Source organism: Ursus maritimus, unplaced genomic scaffold, assembly GCF_017311325.1.
Source record: "Ursus maritimus isolate PB19 unplaced genomic scaffold, ASM1731132v1 scaffold_16, whole genome shotgun sequence".
NCBI classification, from domain to species: Eukaryota; Metazoa; Chordata; class Mammalia; order Carnivora; family Ursidae; genus Ursus; species Ursus maritimus.
In genome coordinates, this window is record NW_024424008.1 from 28,768,934 (window position 1) to 28,786,249 (window position 17,316).

General features: G+C 38.2%; 1 protein-coding gene across 1 annotated transcript in view; it reads right to left on the reverse strand.

Annotated features, from left to right (window-relative positions):
* Positions 1–16,770, reverse strand: part of CEP57 (centrosomal protein 57) — a 35,410-nt gene extending 18,640 nt beyond the window's left edge. Inside the window, exons 1-2 of the mRNA XM_008688381.2 lie at positions 16,504–16,770; positions 6,044–6,200 (exon numbers count right to left, since the gene is read on the reverse strand). Coding sequence (XP_008686603.1) covers positions 6,044–6,200; positions 16,504–16,548 — 202 coding nt within the window. The 5' untranslated portion in view covers positions 16,549–16,770. The remainder of the gene's footprint in view (positions 1–6,043; positions 6,201–16,503) is intronic.
* Positions 16,771–17,316: the final 546 nt, after the last annotated feature.

Sequence of the window (17,316 nt, forward strand, 5' to 3'; positions counted from 1 at the left end):
AGTTACTAGAGCAATTGGCTGGAACAACACCATTTTTGTTCTGTATTTCAGCAACTGTAGTATCACAGATGTGCTGGATTAACAAAAAGACCCAGTTTGAGGTATATGCTCTCCTTTTCTACATTCTGGAATTGCTTATATATCACCAAAATTATTTTAACGTTTCTCAACAACACAAAAAAATGGAAAGATATACCATGCTCCTGGACTGAAGGAATTGTTAAAATGTCCCTATTACGTCAATGTAATCTTTATCAAAATATCAACTGGTATTACTCACAGAACTAGAATTTAATCCTAAAATTTACATGGAACCAGAAAAGACCCTAAATAGCCAAAGCCATTTTGAGAAAGATAAACAAAGCTGGAGGTATCACAATCCCAGATTTCAAGATACACAACAAAGCTACAGTAATCAAAACAGTACGGTACTGACATAAAAATAAACACACAGATCAATGGGAACAGGATGGAGAGCCCAGAAATAAACTTGTATGATCAGTTAATCTGTACCAAAGGAGGCAAGAACATACACTGGGGAAAAGACAGACTCTTTAATAAGTGGTACTGGGAAAACTGACAGCTATATGCAAAAGAATGAACCCAGACCACTTTCTTGGGCCAAATACAAAAATAAACTCAAAATGGATTAAAGACCTAAATGTGAGACCTGAAACTATAAAACTCCTAAAAGAAAATATAAACAGTAATCTCTTGGACACTGGCCTTAGCAACACTTTTATAGATATGTCTTCTTATGACAGGGAAACAAAAGCAGAAATAACCTATCAGGACTGTATCAAACTAAAAAGCTTTTACATAGCAAAGGAAGCCATCAACAAAACGAAAAGGCAACCTACTGAATGGCAGAAGATATGTGCAAATCCTGTCTCTGATAAGGGGTTAATGTCCAAAATAGACAAAGAACTCCTAAAACACAACACCAAAAAAATCCACAAATAATCCAACCAAAAACGAGAAGACATGTATAGACATTTTTCCAAAGAAGACATATAGATGGCCAACAGACACATGAACAGATGTTCAACATCACTAATAATCAGGGAAATGCCAAGTCAAAACCACTATGAGGTATCACTTCACACCAGTCAGAACAGCCAGTATCGAAACGACAAGAAATGACAAGTGTTGACAAGGATGTGAAAAGGGATCCCTTATGCACTGTTGATAAGAATATGAGCTGGGGAAAACACTGTGGAAACATTAAGGAGGTTCCTAAAAAAAAAAAAAAAAAAAAAAAGAAATACCATATGATCCAATAATTCCACTACTGATTACCCAAAGAAAACACAGTAATTTGAAAAGACACATGCACTCCTATGTTTACTGCAGCATTATTTATAATAACCAATCTAAGCGTCCATCCATAGATGAATAAAGAAGATGTGGTATATATAATGGAGTATTACATATTCCACACATATATACATAATGGAATATTATTCAGCCATAAGAAAGAACAAAATCTTGCCATACATGACAACATGGATCAACTTAGAGAGTTTATGCTAAATGACATAAGCCAGAGAAAGACAAATACTGTATCATTTCACTTGTATATGGAGTCAAAACAAAAACAAAACAAACCCCAATAAACAAACAAAACAGAAACAGACTCATAAATACAGAGAACTGGTGGTTGCCAGAGGGAGGAGAGTGCGAGATAGTCAGAATAGTGAAGGGGATTAAGAGGTACAAACTCCAGTTACAGTAAGTCACAGGGATGAAAAGTACAGCACAAGCAACACAGCCAGTAATACTTCAATAACACTGCATGGTGATAGTAAACTACACTTACTGTGGTGAGAAGAGTGTAATATATAGGACTGTCAAATCCCTATGTTGTATACCTGAAACTAACACTGTGTGTCAACTATCCTTCAATTAAATAAATTCCTACAAAAAAAATTTATACAGCAGACCTGAACCTTGGCTACCCTCTGGAAACAAGGCTCTTGGAATGTTCCCTAAGTTACTAATTAATAAGGTTTTGTATGCCTATGGCACTAAATCCTGCTGCCCAAGTCTGCCTTGATTGTGTAAACGAAGTGTTTTATGGCTAATATCATGACTGCACAGGCACAAAGTGTTTGTGTGACCAGCTCCAAATAAAAGCCATAGTGTCTGAGCCTTAAGTGGGCTTTCCTGGGCAGAAACAACTACACATCAATACAGTTTATTGCTGGAGGAAGAAGTGTTTTTCTGTGTGACCTCCATGAGGGAGAAATTTGGAAGCCTGCATCTCGGACAGATTCTACTGTAGTAAGTCTCAGCCATAATTACAACCACTTCTGAAACTTGTGAGTCCTCTGAGTTAATCTCCTACCATGTAGGTGGTCCTGAGGTCCCAGAATATGAAAAATTCAATGATGTTTTCACATTCCACAAGGCAACTAAATTTTAAGAAACCACTTGCTAAGTTTTGGTGTAATATCAAATAAAAATATCCACAAATTGTTGGAAAGGCTATTAAAGTATTACTTCTTTTCCTCCTACATATCCATGTAAGGCCACATTTTTTTCACATACTTCAATCAAAACAATTTATTAACACAAATGGAATGCAAAAATAGGTAAGAATCAAGGAGTTTTCTATTAAGTCAGAAATGAGAGATTTACAAATTATAAAATAAAACAATGTCACTCTTAGCAGCATATTTTTTAAATTTGAAAAACAGTTATTTTTCATTAACATATTTATGTAAACATGAAGTGGGTTAATTAGGGTTTCCTGAACTAAAAAATTGGAGAACCAGTACTTTAGAAGAACAGATGGACAGTAAATTGTTATCAATACCTAGCACACTAGCTATAACTTGATTCTCTCACTGGTCACAGTAATGCTGAGCATTTCCCAACAGGTGTGGCACAAATTTGTAATAGGCTAAGATGTTTTCTCTCTCAGCTCTTACGGGGGCCATGAGTGGCCTGGCACAGTGGAAGACCCCAGACTAGTTCCCATCAGCCCCGTCAGTTTATCTCCATGTGCTATACATGTGTTACCATGTCATTTACCACATGGACTAGGATAAGTGAAAGGTTTAGACAGTAAAGGCCTAGCAGAATTGCCTCACAGTTATCTTGCTTCAGATGTTCAAGCCATTCTACACACTACCATTATGTGAAATGTATTAAATCACATGAACAATAGGTTAAACTTTATTGGATTGACATTAGTTACCATTTTTTTTTTAAAGGGCTCCAAGGGGGAGGGGAAAAAAGGGATTCCAAGGACAATACATTTTTTGAAGGCAGTAATAACTTCTAATTTCTTGCTTATCTCTTTTCTAAAACTCAAAATGAATATGAAAATAAGAATTACAAGAAACATACTTTATCTCTTTCCATGGCAGTAATCAAACTACATTTTCAAAGTGATTATTAGATAGCAAAGTGAAACGGTAATTTATCAAAAGAAAATATATTAAACTAGAACTAAAGAAGAATAATAAAGTCTTTTTTCCTGTAATGTATTAGTGCAAAAAAAGCACTTATCACATGTAAAGAAGAAAAGTTTATCATACAGAGTAGCTATTCAAAGTAAGACTCCACTCATTCAAACAGAAGTCTGGTGTTTTCCACGAATATCTATATCAATGCTCAACTTACCAACTAGAAACCTCTTACTTACAGGATATAGTGTTTCAAAGATGATGATAATAAAGAAAATGCTAATTAATTAAATGGTTAATAAAACAAGTAATAAAATGCTACTCATCCGAACACAGCAGCTAAAGACTTTAGCAATTTTGAAAAATTAAAGTTGTACAGCATACAAACAACATATGGTAAAAAAGCAAAGAATAAATAACTGAAGCCCACAGTGGATAAAAATCTGTTAAAATTTAGTAATTATTTAAAAAATAAGTACACACACAAAAATAATCATGCAACAAAGTTCTAGCAGGAGTACAAGTTCTAGGAATTAGATATCAATCCTTCCGCTACAGTATTTTATCTAGTTCTAATCTTTACCTCTATCTAAAACTTTAAAAAAAAGTTCAGAGTAAAGTAATTACTAAAGAATGAAAAGAATAAGAAAAGTTAAATGGGCAGATTTATTCATAGAGCAGAAAGTCAGCAAATGTTCAGCCCAGTGTGTTAGCAATAATGCTATATTCTGCTTGTGTGTCACTACTGGTTTTAAAGAACACATCAGAGAAGAGGGAAAAAGGAGATGAAGAGGAAAGTAAACAAAAGAAAAAATAATGTGTAAACAGTAAATCGGCATCTTTTATCCCTTCAGAGCATGGTGAACTCTTTAAGCAATGCCTCAGGATATTCATTATGATCCATTATGCTTTTATTTTTTGTATCAATCCAATGATATCTACTTCCAGTATGGGATGGACAGACAAGGACACCACTACCAGCTTTCCCCTGATGAAGGCTCTGAAGTATGAGTAAAGGACCAAGAGGAAGAGACATCTGAGGAAAGCAAGAAGAGGTATGTGTTGGGGAAGCTGGTAGACTTCTCAAAATAAATAATATATAACGTTTTAAAGAGTACAATTCTACAACAGAAAGATTTCAGTAAGAGGGCACAGCATGAGAAAGACTTATAAGCTTGACATGGACAGTCTGATAGCCAGAATGGATACCCAAAGATACCTATGTCCTAATCCTTCCAACTCTGACTACCTGCTATTTGGCAAAAGGGACTTTGGGAAAGGACCCTAAATAGAGAGATATGAAGCATGAAAGACACATGACCCAGCATTCCTGAACAGGGCCATAAAGAAAGCAAACGAAGGAATGCAGACAGCCTCTAGGAGGAAAGACTTGCCCTGACTAAAAGCAAGACAATGGAACCTCAGTTCTATAACTACAAGTAACTGAATGTGGCCAAAAATCTGAATGAGCTGAGAGCAGATTCCTCCCTATACTCTCTAGTAAGGAACACAGCCCTCGACATCTTGATTTCAGGCTCATAGGACCCTAAGCAGAAGACCCTGCTAAGCCCATCCAGATTTCACCTACAGAAACTGTGTGATGACACATTTGTGTTAAAGTTGCTGAGCTGTGGTAATTTGTTAAGGCAGCAAGAAAGCTAATACAGATGGCAAGTTCTGGGAACAAATATATTTCAAAGTAGCCAGGGCAAAGGATCTGTGGGTAAGGAAGAACGTAAGAGAAGATAGGGATGAAATTGGTAAGGCAGATAGAGTCCAGATTAAAAAAAAAAAATCTAGGACTTTGTTATGTAAGCCATGGAGAGGTGCTAAAATTTGTTTAAAGTAGGAGAGATGAATGGAATGGACTGGTGATGGGTAGTGAGGAGGGCACGTGTTGCATGGTGCACTGGGTGTTATACTCAATGAAGCACTGGGCCTTACATCAGAAACCAGGGATGTACTGTATGGTGACTAACATAATATAATAAAAAAACATTAAAATTAAAAAAAAAAAAAGAAAAGTAGGAGAGATGATGGCAGGAATGTTGTTTAAATGGGGATGAGAGGGAGACCACAGGCTAAGCAATCATTTAGAAGTATATCACAATTACCTATGTGATAGATGATGAGACTCTGCACAAAAGCAATGAGAATGAAGAGAAAAAACCAATAAATCTTTGGGATATTTCAGAGGCAAAAATACTGATTTTTGGCTTCTGACTGATACTGCATATGACAGAGCAGTCCTAGATTTCTCAAAGTATCTATTAGCCTGGATGATTTGGTGGATGATACTGTTTAATAATCAGTGAACAGAAGAAAAGTGCTGTACTTTGAGGAGATTAAAAATAGGAAAGGGGAAATAGATACTCCTGTTTGTTTTTCTGAGAGAGAGAGAGTGAGCATGTGCGTGAGCGGGGAGTAGGGTTAGGGTGGGAGACACGGAGAGAGAGAATCAAGACTATGAGATCATGACCTGAGCAGAGATCAAGAGTTGGATGCTTAACTGACTTAAGCCACCCAGGTGCCACGCCCCTAATTTTAAAATACATGGAAGACACAAGAGTTTTAGAGCAGTGGATAAACAAACAAACCAAAAAACCATCTATTTTGTTAGGCTCTATTACCTCTGCTGTTACTTTCCGGATAGGCAAATGTAGGCTTGTTCGGGGAGCGCCGTAGATCACTATTAAGGAAAGGCTTATCAGGTGGATATACTACATATGGAGATGAGGAATGGCGAACCATACTTCCATTAGACCTTGCAGGTTCGACTAAGATGTTCTGAAAAATAAAAATATAAAAATTACCTTTCAAAATTTTAAACTGCAAATGGGATGTGAATACACACATTTACACAAGCTCACGCACACACACGATTTATTCCTGACTCAGAATTGTATTGCTCATGTTCCACCGACAGAGATGACAGAAAAAATAGAGCCCACTGACGATACACAACACAATTCGATCATTACTTAAAAAAAATAAAACTTTTCAAGTGTTTCTTATGTGTCTAAATATAGCCATATGCCAGACACTGTAAAAAGGAAATAATTTTCAAACAACTTGAATAGAAATGCTGCACAGAAATACTTAAATGATACTCATAATAAATTTAGTATGTTTTACTTAAAAATATGTAGTGTAAAATATACAGACGCTGTGGTATACAGAAAGAAAGGCATAGTTCTTGCTTCAAAAAATTTATGCTTTAGGAAAAAGAGGTAGGAGGGGGGCAATTAGAAATATCAAATACCCAAATATAAAATTTTATTTACACACAAACACCATTCTGTTATGAATGAGAAGAATACATAAATCAAAAGCAAAACAGAAAATAAAATGGACTTGAAAAAATTATTTACAAGAATTATTTTGAAATAAAATTAAACCAAGAAATACAGAACTGGCAACCCTTAACATATACACACAAATGTATCTAATAAAAACAGTAAGAGGATAAAATGTGGTATGTACATATGTATTATTCAGCCTTAAGGAGGGAAATCCCATTACATGGGACATAATGGATAAACCTTGAGGACATTATGCTTAGTGAAATGAGCTAGTCAAAAAAGACAAATACTTTATGATTCTACTTACATGAGGTGTCAAAGTCATAGAAACTGAAAGCAGAATGTTGGTTACTGGGGCAGGGGAGATTGCCAAGGAGAGTTGTTTAATGGAGAGAGAGTTCTGTAAGATGAAAAAGTCTGGAGATGTTTCACCACAATATTATTATACTTAACATTACTGAACCATACACTTAAAAATGGTTAAGATGGCAAAGAGTTAGGTAAACACCTAAGAATAATAATAGAGCAAGAAAAAAACAGTATGTGGTCTTAATAGCCAGGTCTTTCCAAGTGAGAAAAACAATTGGGGATAAGTTATAAACTTCAGGGATGAGAAAAGTAATAAATTAACAGTTGGGAAGAACTACAGAAACAATCCAATATACGCTCCTTGTTTTACAAAAGAGGAAAAGGAGGTTCAAAACACTAGACTTGCCTACCTACCTCACCCCCACCCCAATCTCACCCTCTATAGAATCAGAGGTGGTTAACTGAACAATTAACTAGTTCTCAAAAGAGAACCACCAGCTTACCTACTACACCTGTTCCCATACATTTTGCCTTCCCTCCCCTGAAATAAGGAATGAGGTTTGTTTAAAGTTTGTTTAAAGGACTGATCTCCTCCTACTTGCTCAAAGTTTTGGTTCCCATAAAATCCCTTCCACTCCTGATGCTATTTCACTCCACTAGACCTTTCACATCATCATTAAGGACAAAACAAACAAAAGCTTTCCTGAACTTTAGGACTCTCCTCCAGCGCCTGTCTCATTTCTCAGCACTTACAACAAAGACTTAAAATAATTGTAACTGCTGCTGCCTCTTAGTCCCTCACTTCTTACCCTCTCCAATCAGACTTGAGTCTTCACCAATTCAGAGTAACAGCTCATCAAGCTCACCAGTGACTTTTACACTGCTGAATTCGGTGACCCCTGGAAGCATGTGATAGAGATCACTTCATCCCAACACTTTCCTTAGAAGATGGAGCACATTCTTTGGTTTTCCTAACAATACAGGCTTCTTCCTAAGAATCTCCTTGGCTCTCTTCTTCCTCTTTCTAAATGCCGAAGTGCCCCAAAGCTTAGTCCTTTTACTTATGGTTTTCTTCTACATGAATTCCTTTAATCTCATCAACTCCTAGGACTTCGAGAAGCCTTTACTTGCTGAGACTTCCAAGTTTAATTATGGAATCCAGAGCTCTTTTGCGCTCTTACTCTATATTCAAACTAACCTTCCTACTCATTATTTCCACTTGGATGGGCACCTCAAATTTTATATGCCTATAACAAATTCTTGAACTAACTCCCAAAACCTGCTCCTCTCCCAGCATACCACAACAACTGGCACCACTATGCACCCAACTGCTCAGGTCAAAACACTTGGATGAAGTCATTTCTCATACACCCATGTCCAATTTTTCAGTATCTTGTTGGGCCTCTGTCTTCAAAGTATCTCCAGAAACTCTCCAATTTTTCATTAATTCCACTACGAATGCCCTGGTTGACACTACTGTGATCTGTTGTCTGGACTGCATTAATAGCCTTCTAATCACTCTTGTCCTCATCCCCTTAGTCTGTCTCCAAGTAGTAATAGTTATGATAGTTAAGAAAAAAAAAAAAGTATATTAGAGTAATACCCCTAATTAAAACCCTCCAATAGATTTCCATCACAGAATAGAATCCAAAATTCTCACCATGGCTTATGCATTGAGAGAGAGAGAGAGAGCACGCACATAAGAGTGCATGTGCACGCAAACGAGCAGGGGGAGGGGCAGAAGGAGAGGGAGAATCTCCTGCAGGCTCTGCGCTGAGCGTATAGTCTGATGTGGGGCTCGTTCTCACCACCCGAGATCATGACCTGAGCTGAAATTAAGAGTCGGAAGCTCAACTGACTGAGCCACCCAGGTGCCTCCTAACCATGGCTTTTATGGCCCCACATACCTGACCTCAGGCTAACTCTGACTTCATTCCCTCCCACTCTTTCTCCACACCCTTCTGCCCCCTCATTATTTGAGCTATACTAACCAACTTTTGAATTTCTAAAATGCAAAGTACACTGTTTTCCTTTGCTAGATTTATCTGCCTGGAAAGCTCCCGTCCTCATGCCACTTAGTCATCTGCTCAAAAGTCTTGTCAGTAAGGCTTTCCCTGACTACCATCCCTAAAATAGCACCTTTCTGTCACTCTGAAGCCTTTATTCTTTTAAAAAAAATGCTTATCCCTACTTGATATATTTAGTATCTCTATGCCATGTGGAATTAAAAAAAAAAAAGTTTTTGTCCTTGGTTCCTGACACACAGATTCAAAAGCTCTGGGAATTTGTAAAGTGATAAGTGTCTTTGTTATACCAATAGTGGGGCCCCCTAGATAGCTTCAGGATGAGGGCTGGTAGCCCGAAAAGCCAAGTAAGTGATTAGTGTTAGAAATTTCAGCCCCACACCCTGACCTCAGGAGAAGGGAGGGGTTGGAGACTGAGTTCAATTACTAATGCCAATAATTGAATAAATCACAAGTACATGATGAAACCTTCATAAAAACTCTTGAACAATGAAGTTCCAGGAGCATCCAGAGTGGTCATGGAAGACCCTTTATATCTGGCCCTATGTGTCTCTTCCATTTGGCTGTTTCTGAGTTCTAAAAAAAAAAAAACTAACTGTAAGCATAACAGACTTTCCTGAGTTTTGTAAGTCATTCTAGCAAATTAATAAATGTGAGGAGAAAGGGTCATGGGAACTCCTTCATTTGTTGTTGACTGGGCAGAAGTGCAAAAACCTACCTTCAGGACACCTGGGACTGACGTAGGGGCAGTTATGTGGGACCCAGCCCCTTAACCTGTGGGACCTGCACTATCTTCAACTAGTTAGCAGCAGAATCAAATAGATTGTAAGACACCCAGTTAACACCGGAGAATTGATGTTGGAAAAACATAGTCATCCCCACTAAAGTTCCAATAAAAACACTCAATAATGATATTTAATAAATCTGTTGAATGAATTAATTATATAATTCCTCTGCAAAACAGGAAAACTGCACATTGTCCATAAAATTGAATTATTCCATTCAAGTATATAAATTATAACATTACAAACATATATTTATAAAATATAAATTACAAAATACAATTTCCTTTAAACCAAACAACAACAAAGAGCACAAACGTCATAGAAAGACTGTGCAGAAAGGATTAACATAGCAGACATTCAACTGCTATACTTAAGAGATGTCTGCTTACAAGGCTGATTCTTGGCTGGTATCTGGGAACTTGAATTTAGAGAAGGTTCCAACTACTGTCACCATGACTGTGAGCAGTCCCCAGGGCCAGCCCAAGGTTCGATGATTTGCTAGAAGGGCTGAAAGGACTCAGCATATAGTTATACTCATCACTAGGATTTATTACAGCAAAAGGATACAAAGCAAAAATCAGGAAAAGCAAAAGACCCATGGGGGTGAAGTCCATAAGATATCAGGCACAAGCTTTCAAAATTCCTCTCTAGCTGCTTGCAGGATATGCTTAATTCCTTCAGCAACTAATAGTGACAACTTTTGTGAAGTGTTTTCTACCAAGGCTCCTTTGACTCAGTGGCCAAAGTTTTCATTGGGGGCTGGTTACATTCCTGACTCCCAGAAAGAAAGCAGGTGTTCAGCATAAACCACACTGTTTGTACAGTTTAGGCAGAGTGAGGTACTCATCATTTAAAGTTTTGTATTAGTGTAAGAAATTGTTCACCATTTAAGTCCACACCTGCTTACCAAGAGCTAACCCTGACAACTGTCCTTTCTAAAGATAGCAGCCATCTGAGATGATAGATTTCAAGTGAATTCTTCTTGCTTTCATGGGTACCTGAGAACTACTGAAGGGCAAAGGATCTTTCAAGCAGAATTAGGCTCCCCCATATGCATGTAATATATACATATGCAAAATAAAAACAAAACAACCCACAAACCTCAAACTTGCATGGTACTTTACAATTTACAATTTCCATTATCTCGGTTGATCCTCACAACAATCCTGATAAGTAAGAAAGTATCTACACTTAGAGTTCAGAAAAATATATTTGGGATTTTTCAGAACAGTAAATATAGAATCTTAGATTTGTCAACTTATTTTTTCCAAGCACATTCATATTCTTTTAGTTATTACAAAAGCCCCCAAAGGAAGCATAGCAACTATTATTGTCCCCATTTTGTAGGTGAAAAAAACAGGCTAAGAAAACTTAAACCATTTGCTTAAGGTCTCAGAGCTACTTAGCCCGAGTCTAACTCCTAATCAGTATGCTTTCCAAGACCCCAAGCATTCAGTAAATATTTTTCCACCTAAAATGATATGATTCTAAGAGAAACTTTCAGGATTAAAGGCAAAACGTTTAGTCTGATGACTTTCTTCCCTGGTAACATTAGTTCCGACTTAGGAACACTTACGATTCAAGTATTTATTGAACATCTCTGTGTACGGCACTGCATTAAGTATGAAGGATGATAAGAAACATGTATTATTTGCCTTCTTTTCAAATGAAACGTGCAACATGGCTGGAAGAAATCAGGTACATAAAAAAAATACAATTTTGCAAACAATACTCAACTATATAGAAAAAATAATACAGTATGATCAAAATGGGGTTATTCCAGGAATGTTTAAGACTGAGTGAACATTAGAACATCCATTTCACTTTAATGTGAAAATCCATATTATCATCAACAAATGCAAAAAAGTAATCAATAAAATTCAATATCCAGCCATTATTAAAGAACTATTTTCTTACAGTAATAAGAAAATTTACAAAAACACATGACAACATATTTAATGGTACAAAATTTAAAACATTCCTTTTAAATTCAGAAACAAGGCAAAGATATCTGCAAGGCAACTTCTAGTCAATGTTGTGTTGCATTTTGTAGCCTGCATATTAAGATAAAGAAAGGAAGTAATAAATGTTAAGACTGAAAACAAAGAATCAAACTTTCACAGGTTATGATCATCTAAATAGAAAATACCAAAGAATCCTCAATTATTAGAATTAGAGTTTAGGACAAATTGCTGAGTAAAATTAATATGAAAGAATGTATAATAGTTCTGTATACCAGCTAGGAAATGCAACTTATGAAAACATATAAAAAATAAACTAAAAATAAATTTAATAAATGATGTACAAGACCTGAAATTATAAAATCTTACTGAAAAATGTTTAAGTTCAAAAAAACTGGAGTAACAAGAAACAGAGAGAAGCCTCAGTATCGTAAAGGCATTGGTTATTCCCAAATTGAACTAGAAATTCAACGTAGTTTCAACTGAAATTCCAATAGCAGATTTTATAATTTCTACTGAAGAACAGCAAAGGACCAAGAATAGCTAACATTTCTCTTGAAGGAACAAGGAAGACAGGCAGGTACTCTCTCAGAAATATAAAAAGGAGAATCATTAAGACAGTGAGTATAGATACAGGGAGAGACAAACACAACCATGGAACAAAGAGCCCAGTAAAACAAACATACACATAGAGAAATATATTGATAGCTAGAAATGCAAACCATTGGGGAAAGATAAATTTAACAAGTAATGTTGGAGAAACTGTGCATCTTAAGTAGAAAGATTAAACTAGATCCCTACTTCACAGCACACAAATTAACTTCAAGCATATTAAGGACTTAAAAGGGCTAGCTTTAAAACTTGTAGAGAAAAATACGTAAGAACGTCATTAATGGCCTTTGCTATAAGAATGTCCTAACCAAAGAGCACTAAACACAAAGACTAATAAATTTTACCCCATGAACATTAAGAACTCCCATTAAAAGATATTAGACAAGTGAAAGACAAGCTAAAGAGTAATTAGAATATGGCTAAACAGGCAAGCATTAACATCCAGAATACATAAAGAGTGACTATAAATCAACAGGAAAAGACAAAGACAAACAAAAGACACAAACAAGCATTTCATAGAAGAAAAACTATGAGTAAAGTTATGAAAAAGTAAAAGGTGCATCTTCTCCATTGATCAGGGGAGCACAAGTCAGAACAAGAACGGGATAGCATATCACACTCCCTTCTTGGCAAAAATTCAAAAGTGAGACAATACCACCTGTTCAAGAGGATATGGATTAAAGGGACTGTTGGTGGGAATATACTGGTACAACTGCTTTGGAAAACAATTCAGCATCATCAAAGAAAGCCAAAGATGCACTCTCTATGACCCTGCCATTTCAATCATAGGTCTATTTGCTGAACTATTTTCTCTCTTTCCTCTTTTTTTAAAAAAAATGATTATGTCCTCAGTCACTAAACATATTCCACAACCCACCACCGAGTTGTAACCCACAGCCCCATTTGCAGTTAAAACCACTACTGCCCCTCTCAAATATTTCGGGTTTTGGGACCCCTTTACACTCTTAAAAATTACTGAAAACGCCAAGAACTTTTTGTTCATGTGGGTTTTATCTAAATGTTAACATATTTACTAATAACTACATCCAAAAAATTAATGAAAAGAGTCACTTTCTTTTTTTAACACATTTTTACAGATCTCTTGAATTCTAAAAAGAAGGTTGCTGAATTCTTACATTTGCTTCGTATTCACTCTGCTGGATAATGCGATTTTGGTTGATACACAAGAAAATCTGGTCCCCTACAAAGTGGCTGGGTAAAGAAGGTAATTGTAGACCCTCTTGGGAGGGCCTCAGGGACCCTCAACTGTCTTCAGACCATGCTTTGAAAACTGCTGCTTTAGAGAAATTTTTGCACTAGTGGAACATTTAGGGATGATCACAGAGAAATGTTTTTGAATGGCTGGCAAACTAGTGAACAACAAAACTAGCTCTGCCATTTACTAGTTGTGTAAACTTGACTTAACCCCTGTGCCTCATTTTGCTCATTCAAAAATGAAATAGTAATGAGCTAATATATGAAAAGCATTTAAAACTATGACTGCCAGATAATACTACAGATTTTATAATCTCAAAACATATGGGGGTGTTATGTATGTGAGAGAAAAGCAGGAAGATGCATGAAGGAGCATAAAGGTATTCATTTTATTATTCTCAAAGATAAATCTTTTATATACTTAGTATTAAAAAATTATGATATAGTCATAAAATTTTTAAGAAAAAAAAATATGGAGCACATTACTTACAGGGCCTGGCTAAAAAGCCACAGAGACCAGTTAGGAGATTAGCTTAAGTCCAAAGTGACGTAAGATTTCTGACTATGGATACTGGGAAAATAAAAAAGGGCTGACAGGAAAGATATTCTTCTATTTCAACACTATGCTGCCTATACTTCTATTTAATGTCACTGTGCCCCGTCACAGCTGCTTTCCTGAGGCTGCCACTCCTGAAAGAATACATAGCAATCACTCAGTACATGTTACCTGTTGTTACCATGTTACTCTTCTTGCTGCTGTTGCAAAAAATACTTTAAAAAAATCAATTTGCATGTATCACCTGCTTCCATCTTGTTCACATTTGAGATTTACATAGTAGCTGCTTTCTCAAGAAAGCTATTTGTGATTTTGCCTGTTAAATACCTTGCCTAGTAAGAGCATCTCTATTTACTATACCAAGTTCCAAGCTGGGTTTATGAGTGTTGAATACATATGAATTGATTTTATATGAATTGTTAATACAACCCTAAAATGTGAATATGAGTAGCCTCTGAGTTTATGCTGTAGTTTTTAAAGATATTTTTGTGTTCTCTTATTTTATGATCAGCTGTTTGCTAAGCTAAAGTGCTTTTTAAATTTTGCTGGAAATGCCAGCCTTATTTCTGACAGGCCAGTTAAACTGTCTGAGCAGGGCCATTTCTTATACGCTAATAAAGTAAATGCTTTCCTGTTAAACACTCTAGGAAATTTACGCCCAGGCTACCTTAAGGAATAAGGGTTGACAGCACATCCCAGTACCACTGTTCAGCTAGGTGCGCTTGGCAGAGTACAGCTCAATTAACATTTATAGGAGTATTTCTTGCACAGTCTCCAAGTGCTAAGTTTTGAAAGCAGTGAAAAACCTTCTTCTCCCATTTAAATTTAATTAATCACAACTCCTATATAATCTCATCCATCTACTTAGGGACACTTCCTAACAGCTCCTCTTTTTATATTCCCTTTCACTGACCTAATTCCAGAATGAACTCTAAGTGCTTCATTCATTCCTTTTCCTTCATCTTCCCTGACTGCTAGGCAAACTCCACTCCCATTCTGCAGAAACTCTGAGTTACTTCTGGCCTCATTATCATAAACCTTAAGTCACCAAAAGCTGAAACTGAGGAAAACTGTCTTCCCCTAGATGACTCGGCCCTTAATGCTCCCTAAACTTCTCCCCCTTAGTGTCTATGACATAACTTTACTCTGATAGTTCCCTGTTTTCTTCCCTCACTATCCCTCTTTTTTCACGTTTTTACCTACTTCCACAATTCATCTAACCCAACTCTACCAGCACATGAACTCTGCTCATTCCTAATTATTTAGTTTCCTGAAAGTTCCTACTGTCTTGGCATATACCTAGAAATGCCTGTGATGCCTTTTTCTTCTTTTCAGTTCTTGTGACAAGCATTTACAATTCCTTCCCCACCCAGCTAGCTGGCTCCATCTTCCCTACTAGGAAACTATTTCTAGCCTACCCAAGAACTGCAAACCACTCATGCCTATGTTATTCTAGTAGAGCAGCATTTATCAAACTGAACTGTGTAACAGCTTAATTACACGCAGTTTCTCCTCAGTATCTGCTCCTTCAGCGCAGGGATTCTATTTCACTTACCTGTGTAATCTTAGAGCCTCAAAGTATGCCAAGCCCTCCGCCTTAGCTAAATGAAGATATAATAGCTCTCACTTGAGCCTCCTCCCATTTTCTGTCTATTCCCAAGGTGGCGGATCCCCAACACTAAGCACTGACATTCCAATTCGACAAATAATAGTGACTGAACTGGCTGGTAGCCCTTGGAGACGCGAAAAACAATATTTATGTGCAGCTCCCGCTGTCGCCTCTCTAGAACGGCATGTACACGTTGCAAAGTAATACCGGAGGTGGAAAGCGCGCGCTCTGGGTACAAACAAGAACAAAGTCACCGGGAATGTTAAGAGGGGAGGCACTGCAGGCAATGGAATCAGCACAAGCAGCAACTAGTAAGCACTTGCGACTGATGACTATTCAACAGCTGCCAAATAAGCCAACTCGTGAGCCTACCTGGTCTCGGCTAGTTTCCAAGAGGGGCCGTTAGACCCACGTGACCAAAGCTGCAATGTTTTCGCCGGGCCAGGGCGTGGGTAGACACCCTAGCGAATCCTGGCAAAGTTCGGCAACCTGCGCTGCTAGGCCGGAAGGTGAAGGGAGCACAGGTGATGGAGGCGGGCCAGGCCTGTTTCGAGGTAAGGGTGCAGCCTCAACAGAGGAGCAGTAGGCGTGCGAGGAGCAAGGGGCGACCAGGCATCCCTGGGATGGCTGAGACTCTGGGCCCAGAGCGCTTTGAAGGGTGAGGAAAAGGAAAAAAGCACCGGGACCGAGGCTATTCGAACGTCGGCCTCTTCTTACCGAGATCTGAGAACCAGAAGTCGCAGAGACGGATGCTGCCGCCATTTTCCTGCCTACCCCGAGGACCTCCGCAGCCCTGGGGGGTCTGGGTTTTCGAGTTCTTCCTCAAGATTCGAGAGCCGCCCACCAGGGGCGACCCTAAGCCGAACCCCTGATGGAAGGGGCTGGGGTGTTGGTGCCGGGTCTAGAAACCCCTGCACACACCCCCACAGGGACGCCCACGCTCAGAGTGCACACGGAAAAGGCAACACGTCCTAACGGACGTATGAGTAGCCAATCAAAAAAGCGGACGTCTTCCGGTGTAGGAGAGAATCCGCCTCTTCCCTCGCTGACGTCACAAGGTAGCGCAACGCTGAAACTGTGGGGGCGCTAACGCACCCGGCCCCCACAAGGTTCTGAGGGGACTCTACAAAGGGGCGGGCCACACCGAAGAGGAAACATGGGCCACGGGTTGTGTTGTCTCCAATGGCAATCAAATAGAATGACTGAAACAGAATAAAAGCGAGTGCGAAGTTCAAACACTCCATCAGTTCCCTTGGACTAAACGCCGGAGAGAGCGTGAGCTCGACTCGGAGACGCCTCTCTAGGTGAAGTACTTAGCTTTTGACCAATAACAAATAGAATCAGGAGGAGCTTTAGTGATTTGGTCCAATAGAAGTTAAGGGGAAAAAAGAGTGGAGGCAGAGAGTAAACCTTCATGAACACTTGCCCAATTGGATGGGGGTGGTCTCACCCAAACCTGGGACTGGCTGCTATGTACAGGCGCTACCGGGGCCTTTGGGCGGGGCGAGTTTGAAGCGGATTTCGCGCGCT